Here is a 17,340-nt window from a genome sequence, read left to right as displayed (position 1 = left end):
TACTTGAACGTCTGAATCATATCTCCTCTGTCCCTCCTTTCCTCTAGGGCAGGGGTGCCCAACACGTCGATCGCGATCAACCAGTAGCTCAGGAAGAAAATGCGAGTCGATCGCAGAGCCCATCCCGGGCTCCGTGATAGACTCGTGTTGCCGTCCTGATCTACCGAGCCGATCAGCCTTTCTCTCTAGGGCCTTTTAGCTGGGCGGTCCGCCCAGCTGTCATCTGCTGCTGCCGCCGCTGCTGAACATTAAAAAAAAACGGCTTGGAGATTTCAGCCCGTAGCGAACTTATGCTCCGTGGCTCTAACGTGTGCATGCCGGCTTCCCTTCTCTTCCCTCCGAAACCGGAAGTTATGTCCAGGGGGGGGAGAAGGGAAGCCGGCACGCACATGTTGAGAGCCCTGAAGCAAGCGTTCGCTATGGGCTAAGGCGGGAGACAGGTTAGTGAAGCATTTGCTCTTCTTGCTGCCAGGTCCTGCCTACTTTCTGTTTCCGCGAAGGCAGGACCCGGCAGCATTTCCCCCAGTAGGTCGATCGCGATCTTGGGCTGATCAGCCTTCCTCTCCCTGACGGCAGAATTGACGTCGGGGAGAGGAATGCTGGTCGGCCGAAGCAGGGAGAGCTTGGGGCGGCGTCAGCTTTCGGGCCTGTTATTGGTGGTGGTTTGGGTCCTGGTCCCTGATGGCAGTGGCAGTGGCTTGGGGGAGGGTAGGGAGAAAGAAAGAAAAAGGGCAGGCAGGGAGACAGAAGGAAAGAAGAGAAACAGAAAAAAAGAAAGGGAGGCAGAGAGAAAGAAAGGGCAGGGAAAGAGGAAGGAAAAGTTGGGGGAGGGAATGAGATCTGGAGGAGAGGAAGCATACAGGCTAAAAGAAGGGAAGAAAGATTGGATGCACAGTCAGAAGAAGAAAGTGCAACCAGAGACTCATGAAATCACCAGACAAGGTAGGAAAAATGATTTTATTTTAAATTTAGTGATCAAAATGTGTCTGAATTTATATCTGCTGTCTATATTTTACACTAAGGTCCCCTTTTACTAAACCGCAATAGAGTTTTTTAGCGCAGGGAGCCTATGAGTGTCGAGAGCAGCGCTGGGCATTCAGCGCAGCTCCCTGCGCTCTAAAAACTGCTATCGTGGTTTAGTAAAAAGGGAGGGGGGTATATTTGTCTATTTTTGTATGGTTGTTACTGAGGTGATAGTGCATAGAGTCATCTGCTTTGACCTCTTTGAAAAACCCTGGAATAGGAATGATAATTAACTTTTTCTATGCGTACAGTGTGCGTTGTGTTTTTTTAAAATTTTATTGTTGGTAGATCATTTTGACTTGGTCATTTTAAAAGTAGCTCGCAAGCCCAAAAAGTGTGGGCACCCCTGCTCTAGGGTATACATCTTCAGGGCTTCCAGTCTCTCCTCATACGTCTTTTGGCACAAACCTCCTATTGTTTTCATTGACCTCCTCTAGACTGCTTCAAGTCTTCTTATATCCTTTGCCAGATACAGTCTCCAAAACTGAACACAATACTCCAAGTGGGGCCTCTCCAACGACCAGTACAGAGGCATCAACACCTTCTTTCTTCTACTGGTTACACCTCTCTTTATACAGACCAGCATCCTACTGGCAGAAGCCACCACCTTGTTGCACTGCTTTTTTGCCTTTTGATCTTTGGACACTATCACCCCAAGGTCCCTCTCCCCCTCTGTGCATATCATCCTCTCACCTCCCAGCACATACAGTTCCTTCCAATTATTAATCCCCAAATGCATTACTCTGCATTTCTTTGCATTGAATTTTAGTTGCCAGATATTAGACCATGACTCTAACTTTTGCAGATCCTTTTTCATGTTTTCCATTCCCTTCACGGTGTCTGCTCTGTTACAAATCTTGGTATCATCCGCAAAAAGGCAAACCTTACCTTCTATCCCTTCAGCAATGTCACTCATAAATATATTGAATAGGATCGGCCCCAACACCGAACCTAGAGGGACTCCACTACTCACCTTTCCTTCCGCTGAGCAACTTCCATTAACTACCACTCTCTGGCATCTGTCCGACAACCAGTTTCTAATCCAGTTCACCACTTTAGGTCCTAACTTCAGCCCTTCAAGTTTGTTGAAGAGCCTCCTATAAGGAACTATGCCAAAGGCTTTGCTGAAATCTAAGTAAATGACATCTAGCATATGTCCTCGATCCAGTTCTCCGGTCACCAAATCAAAAAATTCAATCAGGTTCATTTGGCATGATTTACCTTTAGTAAATTAACTAATATAATAAAGGTACAATCGTATTCTGTAAAGAACAATCTCAACTCAATGTACGTTGTAGATAGTTAAAGCTTTAACTATCTACAACGTACATTGAGTTGAGATTGTTCTTTACCTTTAGTAAAGCCATGTTGCTTCAGATCCTGTAACCCATTAGATTCTAGGAAGTTCACTATCCTTTCTTTCAGCACCACTTCCATTATTTTTCCAACAACCGAAGTAAAGCTTAGCGGTCTGTAGTTTCCTGCTTCATTTCTGTGACCACTTTTGTGAATAGGGACCACATCCGCTCTTCTCCAATCCTCAGGAATCACTCCCGTCTCCAGAGATTTGTTGAACAAGTCTTTAATAGGACCCGCCAGAACCTTTGCCCTTGCCCATTGTCATTCTCATCAGATTCCGGCTCTGTTTGTCAGCCTTGATGCCTCTAAGGCGTTTGATAGTGTCCATTGGTCCTTCTTGTTTCGTACCCTAGAACATGTTGGGTTGGGGGGTTTCTACCTTGATGCTATACGCTCTCTTTACTCTAATCCGCGGGCTTCCCTTCTCGTTAATGGGATCCGCACGGATTCCTTCCCTATTCTCCGTGGAACTCGGCAGGGTTGCCCTCTTTCCCCCTTGCTGTTTCTTCTTTCTTTAGAGCCTTTGCTGTGTACTCTTCGGGGATTTGCGGAAGTGAGGGGCCTTCGTGTTGATGGGAATGAGCTGAAGACGTTAGCATTTGCGGATTATATGTTTTTGATTCTCACTAGACGTGAAGATTTTTTACCGACTGCGTTGGATCTCATTTCCGAATTTAGCTTTTATTCTGGTCTGTCTCTTAATCTGGATAAGTCATTGGCCTTACCATTTCCCCCCGAACTGCATTCCCAATGGAGGGGTGCATTTCCTCTTCATTGGGCGGACTCTAACTTGAAATACTTGGGGGTCTTTATTCCTCAGGACTTATCTCATTTGTATTGCTTGAATGTGGAACCGCTGTTCCAAGCCCTTCAGAACAAATTACAGCTATAGGGAACTCTACTCTTTTCGCTCTTGGGTCGGGTACATCTTTACAACATGCTTATTGTCCCCTGTTGGCTATATGTTTTTCAGGTCCTTCCCCTTTATTTGTCTTATCAAGATGAGAAAAGACTGGAACGCTTAATTCAAAAATTCCTTTGGTCTGGGAAGCGGCCTCGTCTGCCTTATAAGAGGGCAGCGGCTCCGTGGTATAGGGGGGGATTGGGTTTATTGAACCTTCGTTACTTGACGGTTGGTTGTGGCATGCGTCACATTAATGACTTTTTTAGGGGTACTTTGGTGTTCACTAATATTTCTTTGGAACTTTTTTGTTTTCGCTCTATTCACTTTAGTGCTTATTTTCATTCTCTTCCTTCTCGTGTGGCTGAACTTCTCTCTGTGACAGTGCTTCACCGTCCCTTGAGGAAGGTTTGGCGCTGGGTCTGTAAATTCCATGCTCTTTCTGCTTCTGTGACTCCCTTTCTGCCTATCCGTTATAATAGCTCCTTCCTGCCGGCAATTGATGGGCCGAGTTTTGCTCGGTTGGAAACAAGGGGGATTCACTATGTTTTTCAGTTGGTTGATGATGATGGAAAAATTAAGCCTTTTGCACAATTGCAAGAGGAGTTTGATCTCCCCCTCACTGATTATTTTGCTTATATGCAACTTCATCATTATATTTCTTCTTTGCCTTCCAGTTCTTTGACTGCTTCTTGTCACGAGTTGCTCTCCACAGCTTTCACCATTGGCTCTCAACTTCCAGTCCCCCTTAAATTCCATCATCGCCATTTGAAGGATGAGTCCCCCTTGTTTGACCATTCCAAATTACAAGACACCTGGGCTCGTGACCTTGCTGTGGCTTTGCCGGATGATGTGCTTTTACAGGCTGTCCGCAGGTTGCCAGCCTTTCAAAAATATACCACTTTTTGGGAACAACACTATAAGTTAGTTTTTCGCCTGTACATCTCTCCAAAGAGGGCATATTTATTCCGCTTACGTGAAACTGCCGCTTGTCTTAGATGCCCAGCTGCTGAAGCGGGCTTCGGACACATGTTTTGGACTTGCCCAGCTATTCAAGCTTTTTGAAATGCTGTTTTTGTCTTTGTGGAGCGCATCTGGAAAATTACCATTTGCCGCTCCCCTTTGTTATTGTTTGGAACTGTTCCTCACTATTTCCCTTGTGTGCGGGGCGCTGCAGCTTTCCTTAAATGGACTGTTTTGGTGGCCCTGAAATGTATTTTACTGAACTGGCTTGAAGATACTGCTCCCGATTACTCCCTTTGGCGATGTCGGATGATTACCCTCTTGATGTGGGAACGGAGAGATGTGTTGGACCTTTCTTCTCTCCCAGGCCGGGTCTTTCAACGCACTTGGGAACCCTTCTGGGCAACTATGACCCCGCTGGCCCGAAGCCGCTTGTTGAACTGTTGAATCTTTGTATTTTATTTTCCTTTGTTATGCCTGGTTTACCTGATATTTGTATAATTTTTTCTGGTTGTGATGTACTTGGAAGGAGGACCCTGGGGGGGGGGGGGTATTTATTTTGGGGTGGGTTGTGTTGGGATAGGGTTTTTTATTTGTAGGGACGGATATTGTTTTCCAAACTACTGAGCTTGTTTGTACTTGATTGGTTTCTTGTTCGATATTTTGGTTGAGCTCAATAAAATATATTTGAAAATAAAATATTCTTTCTTGTAAAACCACACTTTATTCCGGGACCAGTGGGTTATTTCCCTCTACCTGCCAAGACTTTGTAGGAAGCCTCAAAATTTAAGAGACTTAACCCCTCCCTCTCATACCTCATCACTGTGCCAGTATCTCAGCTACTCAGTCAGTATAAAAGCAGCCAGGAACAACTGTAGAGGACAACAACAAGACAGAGGGGAATGGGGAGAACTTCCCAACAGGTAAATCAATTCTGCTCATATCAACAAATGCAAAATAGCAACAATGAAAAAATGAGAGAACAGATCATTAAACTATAAACCTGAATGACAAAACAATGCTATAGGGAGACACAGCCTGCACAGAAAGGAGCGCCTGAACCAGAGACCCCCTCAAACTAAGTGCTAAATCTATTCTGATGACACTCTTATAAAGGCTGGTCAGAAAACAGAAATCGAGCTTACCAGTACTTGTAAAGGCAGACGGCGAATCAGCAAAAAATAGGGTGGGTTCCCGGAATAAAGTGTAGATTTACAAGAAAGATTAGCAAAGGTAAGAATCTAATCTTTTGTTCTTGTACAATCCCACTTTATTCCGGGACCAGTGGAACATAACAGAGCAGTCCCAAAAAATCAAGGCACCAAAAGCAGCATCCTGCTTAGCCACCACATCGATCCTCTAAAACTTGGTGAATGTATGCAAAGAGGACCAGGTAGCGGCTTTGCAAATCTCATCCAGAGAAACAGCTGATGACTGTCCAAGAGGATGAAACACCTCTGGTTGAATGAGCCCATGCCATGAGTAGGGGGGGCTTCTTTCCAGCTGCCATGTAAGCCGCGGGAATAGCCATGCAAATCTACCTGGAAATGGTAGCCTTAAAAGCTGGCCTACCTGTGTGGGTAGGACCCACAAGAACAAACAGGTGGTCAGAGAGGCGAAACTTGTTAGTGACCTCTAAATACTGCAATAGAAGTCTGTGCACGTCCAAGGACCATAACACCCGGACCTGCTCCCTCAAACAAGAGGAAGCAAAAGCAGGATGCTGAACTTCCTGATTCACATGGAAAGCGGAAACCACTTTCGGAAGAAAAGAAGGAACAGTATGCAGCATCACAGCGGAATCCGTAATACGCAGAAAGGGATCCCTGCAGGAAAGAGCCTGGAGTTCCAAGACTCTTCAGGCTGAGGTAATAGCCACCAGAAAGACTGCCTTGATTGTGAGATCCATTAGAGATGGCGAATGAGCCAGAGAACGAAGAACCGGATTAAGATTCTAGGTTGGACAGAGAAGGTGCAATAGAGGCCGAAGCAGTAGAGTGCCCCACAGAAAACAACCTAGATCTGGATAAGCTTCCCACAAGACCCTAAAAGAAAGAAGGCCCATAAACGAAAGACCGGCAATCTGTATACAGAGGGAAGCTACCGCTAGGCCTTTCTTCAGGCCATCCTGCAGAAACTCCAGGACCCGAGGAATTGAAGGGAGAGACAGGTCCACCTGTCTCAGGGAGCACCAAGCCTGGTAACATCTCCAAGTCTTCACATAAGCCGCAACTGTGGACTTCCTCTTGCTGTGAAGCAACATGGCAAACACAGCCAAAGAATAGCCCCTAGTTAAGGACGCGTGCTCAAGAGCCATGCATCGTAATTGGACCCTTGTGAGAAGGTAAGAATGACAAGAGAGCTTGAGCCTCTGATCCTGTTGGAGCCGAACCAAGTTGTTATACCACGGCCACCTCAGCCAATCGGGTGTAACTAGAATCACTGGACCTTCTTGGGCTGCTATCCCTCTCAACAGACACTCTCATCAGCCAGAGGAAAGACAGAGGAGACATTCCCATGGCCAGGGCTGAACCAGAGTATCCAGGCCTTCGCTGCCAGCCTTGTGATGATGACTGAAGAATCGATTGGCTTTCTTGTTGGTGGCAGTCACCATGAGGTCGAACGTGGGGCACCCCCACTCATCTACTATGCACTTGAACGCTCTTCTTTGGGACATGGACTACTCTTCAGGGTCCAGCGTCTGACGACTGAGAAAGCTTGCTTGAACATTGTCCACTCCTGCCATGTAGGCCGCTGACAGCGCCACAAGATGTCTCTCTACCCACCAGAAAAGAAGCTGAGCCTTCATGCTCAGAGAGGGGCTCCTCCTGCCCCCCTGCTGGTTGATGTAAGCCCCTACTGTGGCACTGTCCAACAAGACAAACGGCTTGTTAATGGAGACGACTCTCAAAATGGAGAAGAGCCAGCCAAATTTCCTGAAGTTCCAAGCGATTGATCGACTACTTGCGCTTTGAGGGAGCTCACTGGCCCTGAACAGGAATGGTCATCATACACTCCATTCCCCATCCGTAAATAAAATCACCCAATCCAAGATCCGGAGGTGAAGGCCCCTGGAAAGAGAGAGAGGTCACAACCACTATGCAAGACTGTTCCACACCACAGTCATCCAGGGCAGGGATGCATGTAATGGGTCCTGCTGGGGATTCCAGCATAAAAGCAGAGCATCCTAAACTGCACATAGATGGGCTCTGGCCCAAGGGACTACATCGATCATTGCCACCATGGTCCCCAGACCTGAAGACACTGCCATGCCGTCAGAACCAGGGAGGCCAAAAGGTCCGTGAAAGTCTGTCAAAGCTTCGCATAATGGGAGACAGGCAGGAACACTTTGTTCTGTCCCATGTGAAACTGAACTCCCAGGTATTCCAGATCCTGCAGCCAGGGCAGGATTAACCAATAGGCCAAGTAGGCACATGCCTAGGGCCCGAAATGGTCAGGGGGGCCCGATGAAGGAGGGCATCAACATTGTTTTTTTTCAAAACGGCGATGGGCCCCTCCAGCATCGATCGGCAACGCGGCCCCCCCCAATCGACGGAAATTAAGACAAGCAAGCAACGCGAGTAAGGCAATGGGAACTGTAATTTTGGAAGCGGTGCTGCTTGCCCAAAGCTTCCCTCTGACGCAGTTTCCTGTTTCCACCTGGGCACATGGTGGGGCGGGGCAGGGGGCCAAGTATACTTGGGTGCCTAGGGGACCTCGACGAATTAATCCTGCCCTGCCTGCGGAGGCTCAAGGTGACTGTTCCTGAAGTTGATCACCCAGCCCAGAACTGCAGCAACTACACCACCTGTTGAACAGTCTGATGCCGCTTGGACAGCGAGGGAGCTCCGATAACCAGTTGTCCAAATATGGGTGAACCAGGACATCCGAAGCACCTTCTTGAGGCGGCCCGCAGGTGAATCCAGAAAATAGTTGGTCAGAGGACAGAGAAACTCATAGTAACATAGTAACATAGTAGATGACGGCAGATAAAGACCCGAATGGTCCATCCAGTCTGCCCAACCTGATTCAATTTAAATTTTTTTTTTTTTCTTCTTAGCTATTTCTGGGCGAGAATCCAAAGCTTTACCCGGTACTGTGCTTGAGTTCCAACTGCCAAAATCTCTGTTAAGACTTACTCCAGCCCATCCTCCTCCAAACGGCCATGCACAGACACAGACCGTACAAATCTGCCCAGTAACTGGCCTAGTTCAATCTTTAATATTATTTTCTGATTCTAAATCTTCTGTGTTCATCCCACGCTTCTTTGAACTCAGTCACAGTTTTACTCTCCACCACCTCTCTCGGGAGCGCATTCCAGGCATCCACCACCCTCTCCGTAAAGTAGAATTTCCTAACATTGCCCCTGAATCTACCACCCCTCAACCTCAAATTATGTCCTCTGGTTTTACCATTTTCCTTTCTCTGGAAAAGATTTTGTTCTACGTTAATACCCTTTAAGTATTTGAACGTCTGAATCATATCTCCCCTGTCTCTCCTTTCCTCTAGGGTATACATATTCAGGGCTTCCAGTCTCTCCTCATACGTCTTCTGGCGCAAGCCTCCTATCATTTTCGTCGCCCTCCTCTGGACCGCCTCAAGTCTTCTTACGTCTTTCGCCAGATACGGTCTCCAAAACTGAACACAATACTCCAAGTGGGGCCTCACCAATGACCTGTACAGGGGCATCAACACCTTCTTCCTTCTACTGACTACGCCTCTCTTTATACAGCCCAGCATCCTTCTGGCAGCAGCCACTGCCTTGTCACACTGTTTTTTCGCCTTTAGATCTTCGGACACTATCACCCCAAGGTCCCTCTCCCCGTCCGTGCATATCAGCTTCTCTCCTCCCAGCATATACGGTTCCTTCCTATTATTAATCCCCAAATGCATTACTCTGCATTTCTTTGCATTGAATTTTAGTTGCCAGGCATTAGACCATTCCTCTAACTTTTGCAGATCCTTTTTCATATTTTCCACTCCCTCTTCGGTGTCTACTCTGTTACAAATCTTGGTATCATCTGCAAAAAGGCACACTTTTCCTTCTAGCCCTTCAGCAATGTCACTTACATACATATTGAACTCTAGCTTGTAGTCATCCCTGAGAACCTCCCTGAGAATCAAACACGCCCATGATCCACCTCTAACCACACCCACTTTTGAAAGGTCACTTTGGTCAGCCACAAAACTTAGAGACTTGAAGAAAGCACAGATGTTTTATTCAGCATATGCGGCCCCTGAGCCCCAAGCTGGCTTCAGAAGTCCCGAAACCAGGAAGTTACAGAGATATTTATATATTCTTCTGGCTATACAACTGAATTCTAGAAAAAACTTTTCACGTGTTACTTTTCTTAACAATCATTGGTCCTAAGCTCACACTAGCAGGTCACTTATCTAAGCCCTGCAGTCTTTCTGTTACATGTCCAGGAGGACGGAATACAATATCGTATATGCTGATATAGCCATAAGAAGCTAGAATGCCCAAGCTAAAACACCCAGTGCAGGCAGGCTAGAACATGAGATAAGTTAGGTCTGCAGCTAAACATAATTCAGCATTTTATTAAAGAGAAAACTTAGTTCAACACTTAGGAAAACCAGTCCCAGCCATGTAGGCACTTTGGGCTAGGTGCCTATTTCTTTTTATTTATTTATGCATTTTAACTAACAAACAAAGCAAGCATCATATGACACAACATGAATACAGATTAAAAATATTAAGAAAATCTAAAGGTAGATACTACCATCTAAGAAAACTAACCATTACATAGGTCACAATTTGTAGTGGCCAAAGAAACAGAAAAAGAAATATTTTAAGTAAATTCAAGAATCAGTTCCAACAACAGAATCTAGAAGCCAGTACATGCTAACCTGTGGAGGGGGCTCTAAACTTATAATGACTCCAACCTCTTCTCTAGCCACAATAAATTTTAACAGTTGTTTTGGTTCGCAGAAAAGAAATATTTTTCCAACTCAAGAAATACATTTTGCAGCTCCTATTTTTATAGAATTGAGTTAGGTGCCTAACTTTCAATTAAGTCCAATTGTAAGGTTTTGAGTGCAAATATTGGCACTGATTAAGCCTATTGATCAATTAAGTAAGGCACCGATATCAGCACCCAACTTTAGGTGGACTTTATAGAATCAGGGCTATAATGTGTACAGTGCTGTGTATATCTAGTAGTGCTATAGAAATGATTGATAAGTAATAGCATCGGATCAGCAGCATGATGCTATTGACCAATGGGAAGGAGTCTGTGTTACAATACTGTCAAATCTATGCCCTGCAGGCATTACTTTTACATTGAGTTTCACAAGGACAACCACAGCTAAGCCATGCCAAGTGGCAACTTCAGCCAAAGCTGTGAATAGAACTAGAAACTGCAGAAGCCTAAGAAACTAGTGAAATACAGTATTATGAGCTTTGGTAATTATTTATTCTCCAGGCTTTCTATTTGCTTCTGCAACATTTATCTCGTCTTTTTCTCATGCTCCCATTCCTGCTGCAAATTCTGTACTTTCTACCACTTCTGACATCTGGTTGTAGGCATCCAGTTTTTCCTCAGTCAGGCCACAAATGTATTCATTTCAGTTCTTTGGCTTCAAAAGAGTTTAAGGCTTAATTTGATATTGTTATTGTGTTTTTAATATTGATTTTTTTTTGTTCTGTGTAGAAAATTGTTGGAAAGTGCCCTCCCCACACAAGAAGCCTTTTTAAAAATGTAGCTTTCAAGTCTTTGTTTGAATAACTGCCCTGGCATTTGATATGTTATGTACTTGTGCTGGCCTCTATAGTTGTGGTGGAAAATTTAATAAACCTCTATAAATTAAAAGAAAATTGAAACGTTTTAGTTTTTGTAAAGTTAACTGATGAATTCGGAATATGTAGAAACATATATAAAAACAAGGAAATAATTGTGTGTATACTTATTTGTTGATAATGCTAATTTGCTCATGTAAACTATAGAATTTTAGTTAATTTCATGGTACAGTTTTTCTTTCTTTGTATGATTTATGTTAACCTAAAATTCAATAGAGTACAGTACTGAGTACAGTACTAAGATTAAAAAAGATACAAAAAATTCGAAGGGAAAAAAAACCTAATAGCAAGATCAAATGGCTCAAATCTACAACGTTAATTCTCGCGTCATCCATCCACGCAGCAACAGCGCCCAGGCTTATCATTCCCAGACAGCAGCACTCTGAACTTTTTAACTCACTCTGGCTTTTCCTTTCGCTTCAAAAAATTATTTAAATCACTTCCCGCACTTTTCCTCACTCTTACGTTTTTATGCAAATCTTACGTCGCTACTCCACGGCTACGGCAAGCAATTAAGAAAACACCGATCTTTGGCCGCTGGCTGAGGATTGATAGGTGTATACAAGTGTCTTGTAAGGAAGAGACAAAATTCGATTGGGTGGTCTAAACGTCAACAAATTCTTACGTTCTGCAAGCGTGAAAACGGTGCGACTAACGATTGGCTTTGGCCAGTCGGGAGGACCATGATGTAGTTGGCTGAAGGAAGGAGAGAAGGAACTGTGTTAAGCTGCTGATTGGATAGCACACATTCCTGTAGTGAAAACAGTCGAATTTGATAGGCGTATGCCGAGTGTTTTACTTCGATGTTTATTTGAAGTGTAATAGGGTCTCTTTACCAAAGCTAACATCAGAATTTTATTCGGCGAGAAACGGCTACATTGGGTGAAACTATTGAAGGGTGACATCATGATTGGCAAGTTTTGTTGACAAGTACGTGTAAAGAAAGCCCTATAAATGCATCTTGGTTTCTCTTTCTTCCGCAGGAACGTCACTCAGCTGTGGGAGCGAACGCACTATTGGTGGAGATTTCCGTACGTCATAATGTAGGCGGTGCCTTGATCATTTGCGGAAGAGCTTTCCAAAACAGATACGAGTTTTTGAAGTGGGGAAGTGGAATTATTGTCGTTGAATAATTGAGCACCCTCTGTTCCGTGTAATATTTTGTGACACTGCGTTGTCATTTAGCCGTTATTCAACTCCTGCCCCATACCGGTTACCCATAATGCCCGGTAGGGCGGTCCGCTTTTCGGCCTAATGGGCTTTTTTTTGCTTTCCTAATCCAAGATGGCGGTGCAGGAGTCAGCTGCTCAGTTGTCCATGGCTCTGAAGGTGCAGGAGTACCCAACCTTAAAGGTGTGTCACTTAGTTATCTTCTTCCCCCGGATGACAGTTGGCAATATTGTCCCACTCTACACATGTTCATCGCTAATGGTGCTAACTAGGGTAGACATCATTTTTCAGAACTATGCTCCGTTTTTGGTCTGCCCTAGAGAATATTTTTGTTGAAAATGTGTCCTTGCCGAGATTTTGGCGACTTCTAGGTCGCTTTTCCTTTTTTATTTCGTTGGACTGACCCTCTGGTAATGTTGAAGGGAAAGGATGTGGTTCGGGCACAGAGGCAATATCTAATGCGAAGGAATTCCCAACTCTGGATTTTTTTTGTATAGTTATTTTGTGGTGTACTTAAAAAGGGAGGGGAGAAAGGAGTTTGGCGGCGATATGGAACCATTTTTCCCCCTTGTTTTAATGTTTCTTAGTTTCGAGGCTTCTTTGAATGGTCTGTGGCTGGGCTTTGCTCCAGCTGTCAGAGATGGGGAGGAAGCTGTTAGCAGTTCTCTCTCTCCCGGGCCTTAGCTGGGGATTTTCTGTTACCGTCTAGTCCTTGCTTTTAAGAACAGTTCCGGGGAGCACAGGGTGGATACACTTGAAGGCTTCTGGTAATCGATATTGCTGGCCAGGCTAGGGGAAAACTTTCAGGAATTGCTTTAAATAGGTATTCTACTTTCATCTAGTTAAATTTCTGTTCGTTTTGATAGTAGATACTGTCTTGGATATAATCATGTTAGTACCACCCAAACGGAACACATTCTGTTAAGATGGTAGTAGGAGTCGGCTTTGGAGGTTTGTAAGAGTTTCAGAACTTGGAACCTACTACAAGTGTTAATCATTGAGATATTATTTTACACAGACGTTCTATTGTGTAGTAGATGATGTGGAAGCAGACCAATGTAAAGTGTCTTCCTGATTTTATAATATTTCCCCCCTCACACATACAGCCAAAAGCTAATGTGTATTATAAAGAGGCGAATGCTTGGGAATTGGTAGGAATTATTTTTGCCACCCTGCAGAAGGTTTATTATTATTAGATATATCTAAAGATCTTTTCCAGTTGTTATAAACATAATTCATAAAGAATTTGTGGTATAAACATAATTCATAAAGAATTTGTGAGAATCTGGGAGGGATGTGAAAGAAAATCCATAAATGGGTTTTGATTATTTTCTTGTTTTATTTATGTTCTTGGAAATAATGCTTTTAGCTTTGTTGTTGGTCTTGTGAACTAGTTCAATTCTCTATGCTTGATTGTATGTATACTCTCCCACCCCAAGTTATTAGAGACAAAGATGATTTTTTATCATAGTTTGGTTGAGGTCAAAGAGAAGATTTCATAGTGGGTAGAGTAGGCAACTCTCCTGCTAAATCTGCCCTGACTTTGTAAGTGACCCCTGCACAGCCCAATCATTTTGTGATGACTGGCTAGCTAGCCAGTGATTTGGGCTTAACTGGAAGAAGGGATGGTGGTGTGAGGTGCAGTTGTGCCAGTATGTTATTTTAACCAGATTTTCTCTTCCGACTTTACCAAGTCAGTTCAAGGTTGGACTACAACATTAAAAAATGGGGCAATTTCCCAGAAAGGTATAATGAACAAGTCAGACATAAGAACATAAGCATGGCCTCTGCCGAGTCAGACCATGGGTCCATCATGCCCAGTAGTCCGCTCCTGCGGCGGCCCCCCCAGGTCCATGACCTGTAAGTGATCTTATACATTCTATTCCTTAATCTTTTAATATCCTGTATGGTAACCCTCTAACTATACCCTTCAATCCTCTTTTCCTTCAGGAAATCATCTAATCCCATTTTGAAACCCAAAATCGTACTCTGCCCTACCACCTCCTCTGGTAGCGCATTCCAGGTGTCCACCACCCTCTGAGTGAAGAAGAACAACTTCCTAGCATTTGTTTTGAATCTGTCTCCTTTCAATTTTTGAGAATGCCCTCTTTTGTTGCCTCCGCTAGTCTGAAGAATCTGTCCCTCTCTACCTTCTCCATACCCTTCATGATCTTATAAGTTTCTATCATGTCCCCTCTAAGTCTCCGCTTTTCCATGGAAAAGAGCCCCAACTTCTCTAGCCTTTCAGCATATCAAAGATTTTCCATGCCTTTTATCATCCTTGTTGCTCTTCTCTGGACCCTCTCGAGTATCGCCATATCCTTCTTAAGGTACGGCGACCAGTATTGAACGCAGTACTCCAGATGCGGGCGCACTATTGCCCGATACAATGGTAGGATAACTTCCTTTGTTCTGGTAGTGATACCTTTTTTGATAATGCCCAACATTCTGTTCGCCCTCTTTGAGGCCGCTGCGCTTTGTGCCACCGGCTTCATTGTCCTATTCACTAAAACCCCCAAGCCCTTTTCCAGTTTGCCTTCTCCTAGTACCATCCCCCAATCGTGTAGTTATATATCGAGTTTCCTTTCCCTATGTGCAAGACTTTACATTTCTTCACATTGAAGCTCTTCTGCCACTTGTCTGCCCACTCACTCAGTTTGTTTAGGTCCCTTTGTAGTTCTTTGTATTCCTCCACAGTTTTAACCCTACTGGAGAGTTTTGTGTCATCCGCGAATTTTATAACTTCGCACTTCGTCCCTGACTCCTGGTCATTTATGAATATATTGAACAGCAGCGGTTCCAGTACTGACCCCTGCGGGACGCCACTCGTGACCCCTTTCCAGTCAGAGTAGTGTCCCTTTACTCCTACTCTCTGTTTCCTGTCTGCCAGCCAATTTTTGATCCATCTGTGCACGTCCCCTTCCACCCCGTGGTTCCACAGTTTCCTTAGTAGGCGCTCATGGGGTACCTTGTCGAAGGCTTTTTGGAAGTCCAGATATACGATGTTTATGGGGTCACCTTTATCCAATTGTTCGTTTATCCCCTCAAAGAAGTGTAGTAGGTTCATTTGGCATGATCTTCTTTTACAGAAACCATGCTGGCTTGTTCCCATCAGATTATTTCTTTCTATATGCTCATTGATACTGTCATTGATCAATGATTCAGCCATCTTCCCAGGAAATGAGGTTAAGCTTACCGGTCTGTAGTTCCCCGGGTCGCTTCTTGATCCTTTTTAAAAGATAGGTGTAGCATTCGCTATCCTCCAGTCTTCCAGAATTATCCCTGTTTTCAAGGATAGGTTGCAAATCTGCTGCAGCAACTCCGCCGTTTCGTCTCTGAGCTCTTTCAGTATTCTCGGGTGTATTCCGTCTGGGCCCGGAGATTTGTCAGTTTTTAATCTATCTATCTGTTTGAGTACGTGTTCGAGGCTTACCTCCATACATGATAATTTTTCCTCCTGATCCCCCTTGAAGATTTTTTCCGGTTCCGGCACATTGGATGTGTCCTCCTTTGTGAAGACCGACGAAAAGAACGTGTTTAGTCTGTCTGCCACCTCTTCTTCCTCCTTCACCACTCCCTTCCTGTCTCCCTCGTCCAGAGTTCCCACCTCCTCCCTCGCTGGCTGTTTTCCTCTCACATATTGGAAGAACGGTTTAAAATTCTGTGCTTCCCTGGCAAGTCTCTCTTCATACTCTTTTTTTTTTTTTTTTTTGCTCTTCTGACCATGCGATGACATTCTTTTTGATGCTTCATGTGCTCTTTCCAATTTTCCTCGTTTTTATCCTTTTTCCACTTCCGGAATGATTTTTTTCTTGTCCCTTATCACATTCTTGACTTCATTGGTTATCCATGCCAGGTCTTTTGCTTGATTCTTTTTGAACCCTTTCCTAAATCTGGGTATATATAGGTTTTGCGCTTCGTTTACCGTGTATTTTAATAAGGACCAGGCTTGCTCCACCGTCTGTGCTTTCCTGGAGCTGTTCCTGAGTTTCTTCTGCACCATTTGTCTCATGGCATCATAGTTCCCGTTCTTGAAGTTAAACGTTGTTGCAATGGTTCTCTTCCCCTTTGGCACTCCTATTTCCACTTTGAACTGGATCATGTTATGATCACTGTTTCCTAATGGTCCCACTACTTCCACTTCCTTGGCAGATCCATTCAGCCCGTTGAGGATTAGATCCAGAATACTGTCCCTCTCGTTGGTTCCTTGACAAGCTGTTCTAAGAAGCAGTCCCGTACAGCCTCCAGGAACTCCGTTTCCTTTGTACATTTTGAAACTCCAAGACTCCAGTCTATCCCGGGATAGTTGAAGTCTCCCATAACTATGGTGTTTGCGTTTTTGCATTCCCGCCTCAACTCGGCTCCCAGTTCTGTGTCCTTTGCTTCAGTTTGCCTTGGTGGGCGGTAGTACAGCCCTATCTGTATCTCGGCTCCCTTTCTTCCCGATATTTTGACCCATAGTGATTCCAGTTGGTCATTTGTCGTTGCTGCATCCACTCCGGTTGAGTGAATGGTGTCCTTTATGTAAAGTGCTACTCCTCTTCCTTTCTGATGTGTCCTATCTCTTCGGTAGAGCTTGTACCCTGGCAGTACTATGTCCCATTTGTTTTCCTCGTTCCACCATGTTTCCGTGATCGCTATGATGTCTAGGCTCTCATCTTTGACCACGACTTCTAGTTCCCCCATTTTGTTCTTTAAGCTTCTTGCATTAGTTTACATGCAGTTCAGTTCTTGGTATTTTTCCGTCCTTGTTATTTTCCCTTGTGTTTCATTTTTATTTCTGTCCCCTACCTGTCTGCAGACTCTCGGTTATTGACTCTCTGGTTATCCCCTTGTAGTAGGTTCTTATTATCCTCCTTTTGATCCTCCCCTTCATCTTGCTTCATTTTGTCTTCCGCTTGTAGTACACTCCTCTTAACCTCCTCTTGTTTCGTCTGGCTCCCTTGGATTTTCAGCTCCTGTTTTGTGCCATTAGTGTCTTCCCAACACTTTCCCCACTCAGTATCTTCTCGGGATACTGTCTTCCGAATCATCGACACTTGGTCGACTGTCGGCTTTCCCCTTCTTCTTAGTTTAAAGCTTGCTCCATTCCTTTCCTGACGTTGTT

At 44.5% G+C, this 17,340-nt stretch overlaps 2 protein-coding genes across 5 annotated transcripts in view; one reads left to right on the top strand and one right to left on the bottom strand.

The window, feature by feature from the left end:
• Window positions 1-11,631, bottom strand: part of CTBP1 (C-terminal binding protein 1) — a 646,630-nt gene extending 634,999 nt beyond the window's left edge. The window contains exon 1 of one of the 2 annotated variants that reach the window (XM_033951334.1): window positions 11,529-11,631. The gene's annotated coding sequence lies outside the window, so the exon portion shown is untranslated. The remainder of the gene's footprint in view (window positions 1-11,528) is intronic. The other variant, XM_033951361.1, reaches the window with a different exon arrangement.
• Window positions 11,632-11,753: 122 nt separating this feature from the next.
• The window catches only part of MAEA (macrophage erythroblast attacher, E3 ubiquitin ligase), a 136,736-nt gene continuing 131,149 nt past the window's right edge, over window positions 11,754-17,340 (top strand). The window contains exon 1 of one of the 3 annotated variants that reach the window (XM_033951529.1): window positions 11,754-11,993. Coding sequence is in view for 2 of the 3 variants with exons in the window: in XM_033951512.1 (XP_033807403.1) it covers window positions 12,348-12,416 (69 nt within the window). In the remaining variant the exon portion in view is untranslated. Of the gene's footprint in view, window positions 11,994-12,121; window positions 12,417-12,487; window positions 12,507-17,340 lie in introns of those variants that run through there. The other 2 variants (XM_033951512.1, XM_033951523.1) reach the window with 2 other exon arrangements.

The sequence above is a fragment of the Geotrypetes seraphini genome, chromosome 1 (assembly GCF_902459505.1).
Source record: "Geotrypetes seraphini chromosome 1, aGeoSer1.1, whole genome shotgun sequence".
Taxonomy (NCBI): Eukaryota; Metazoa; Chordata; class Amphibia; order Gymnophiona; family Dermophiidae; genus Geotrypetes; species Geotrypetes seraphini.
This window is presented reverse-complemented; position numbering and strand designations above follow the sequence as displayed.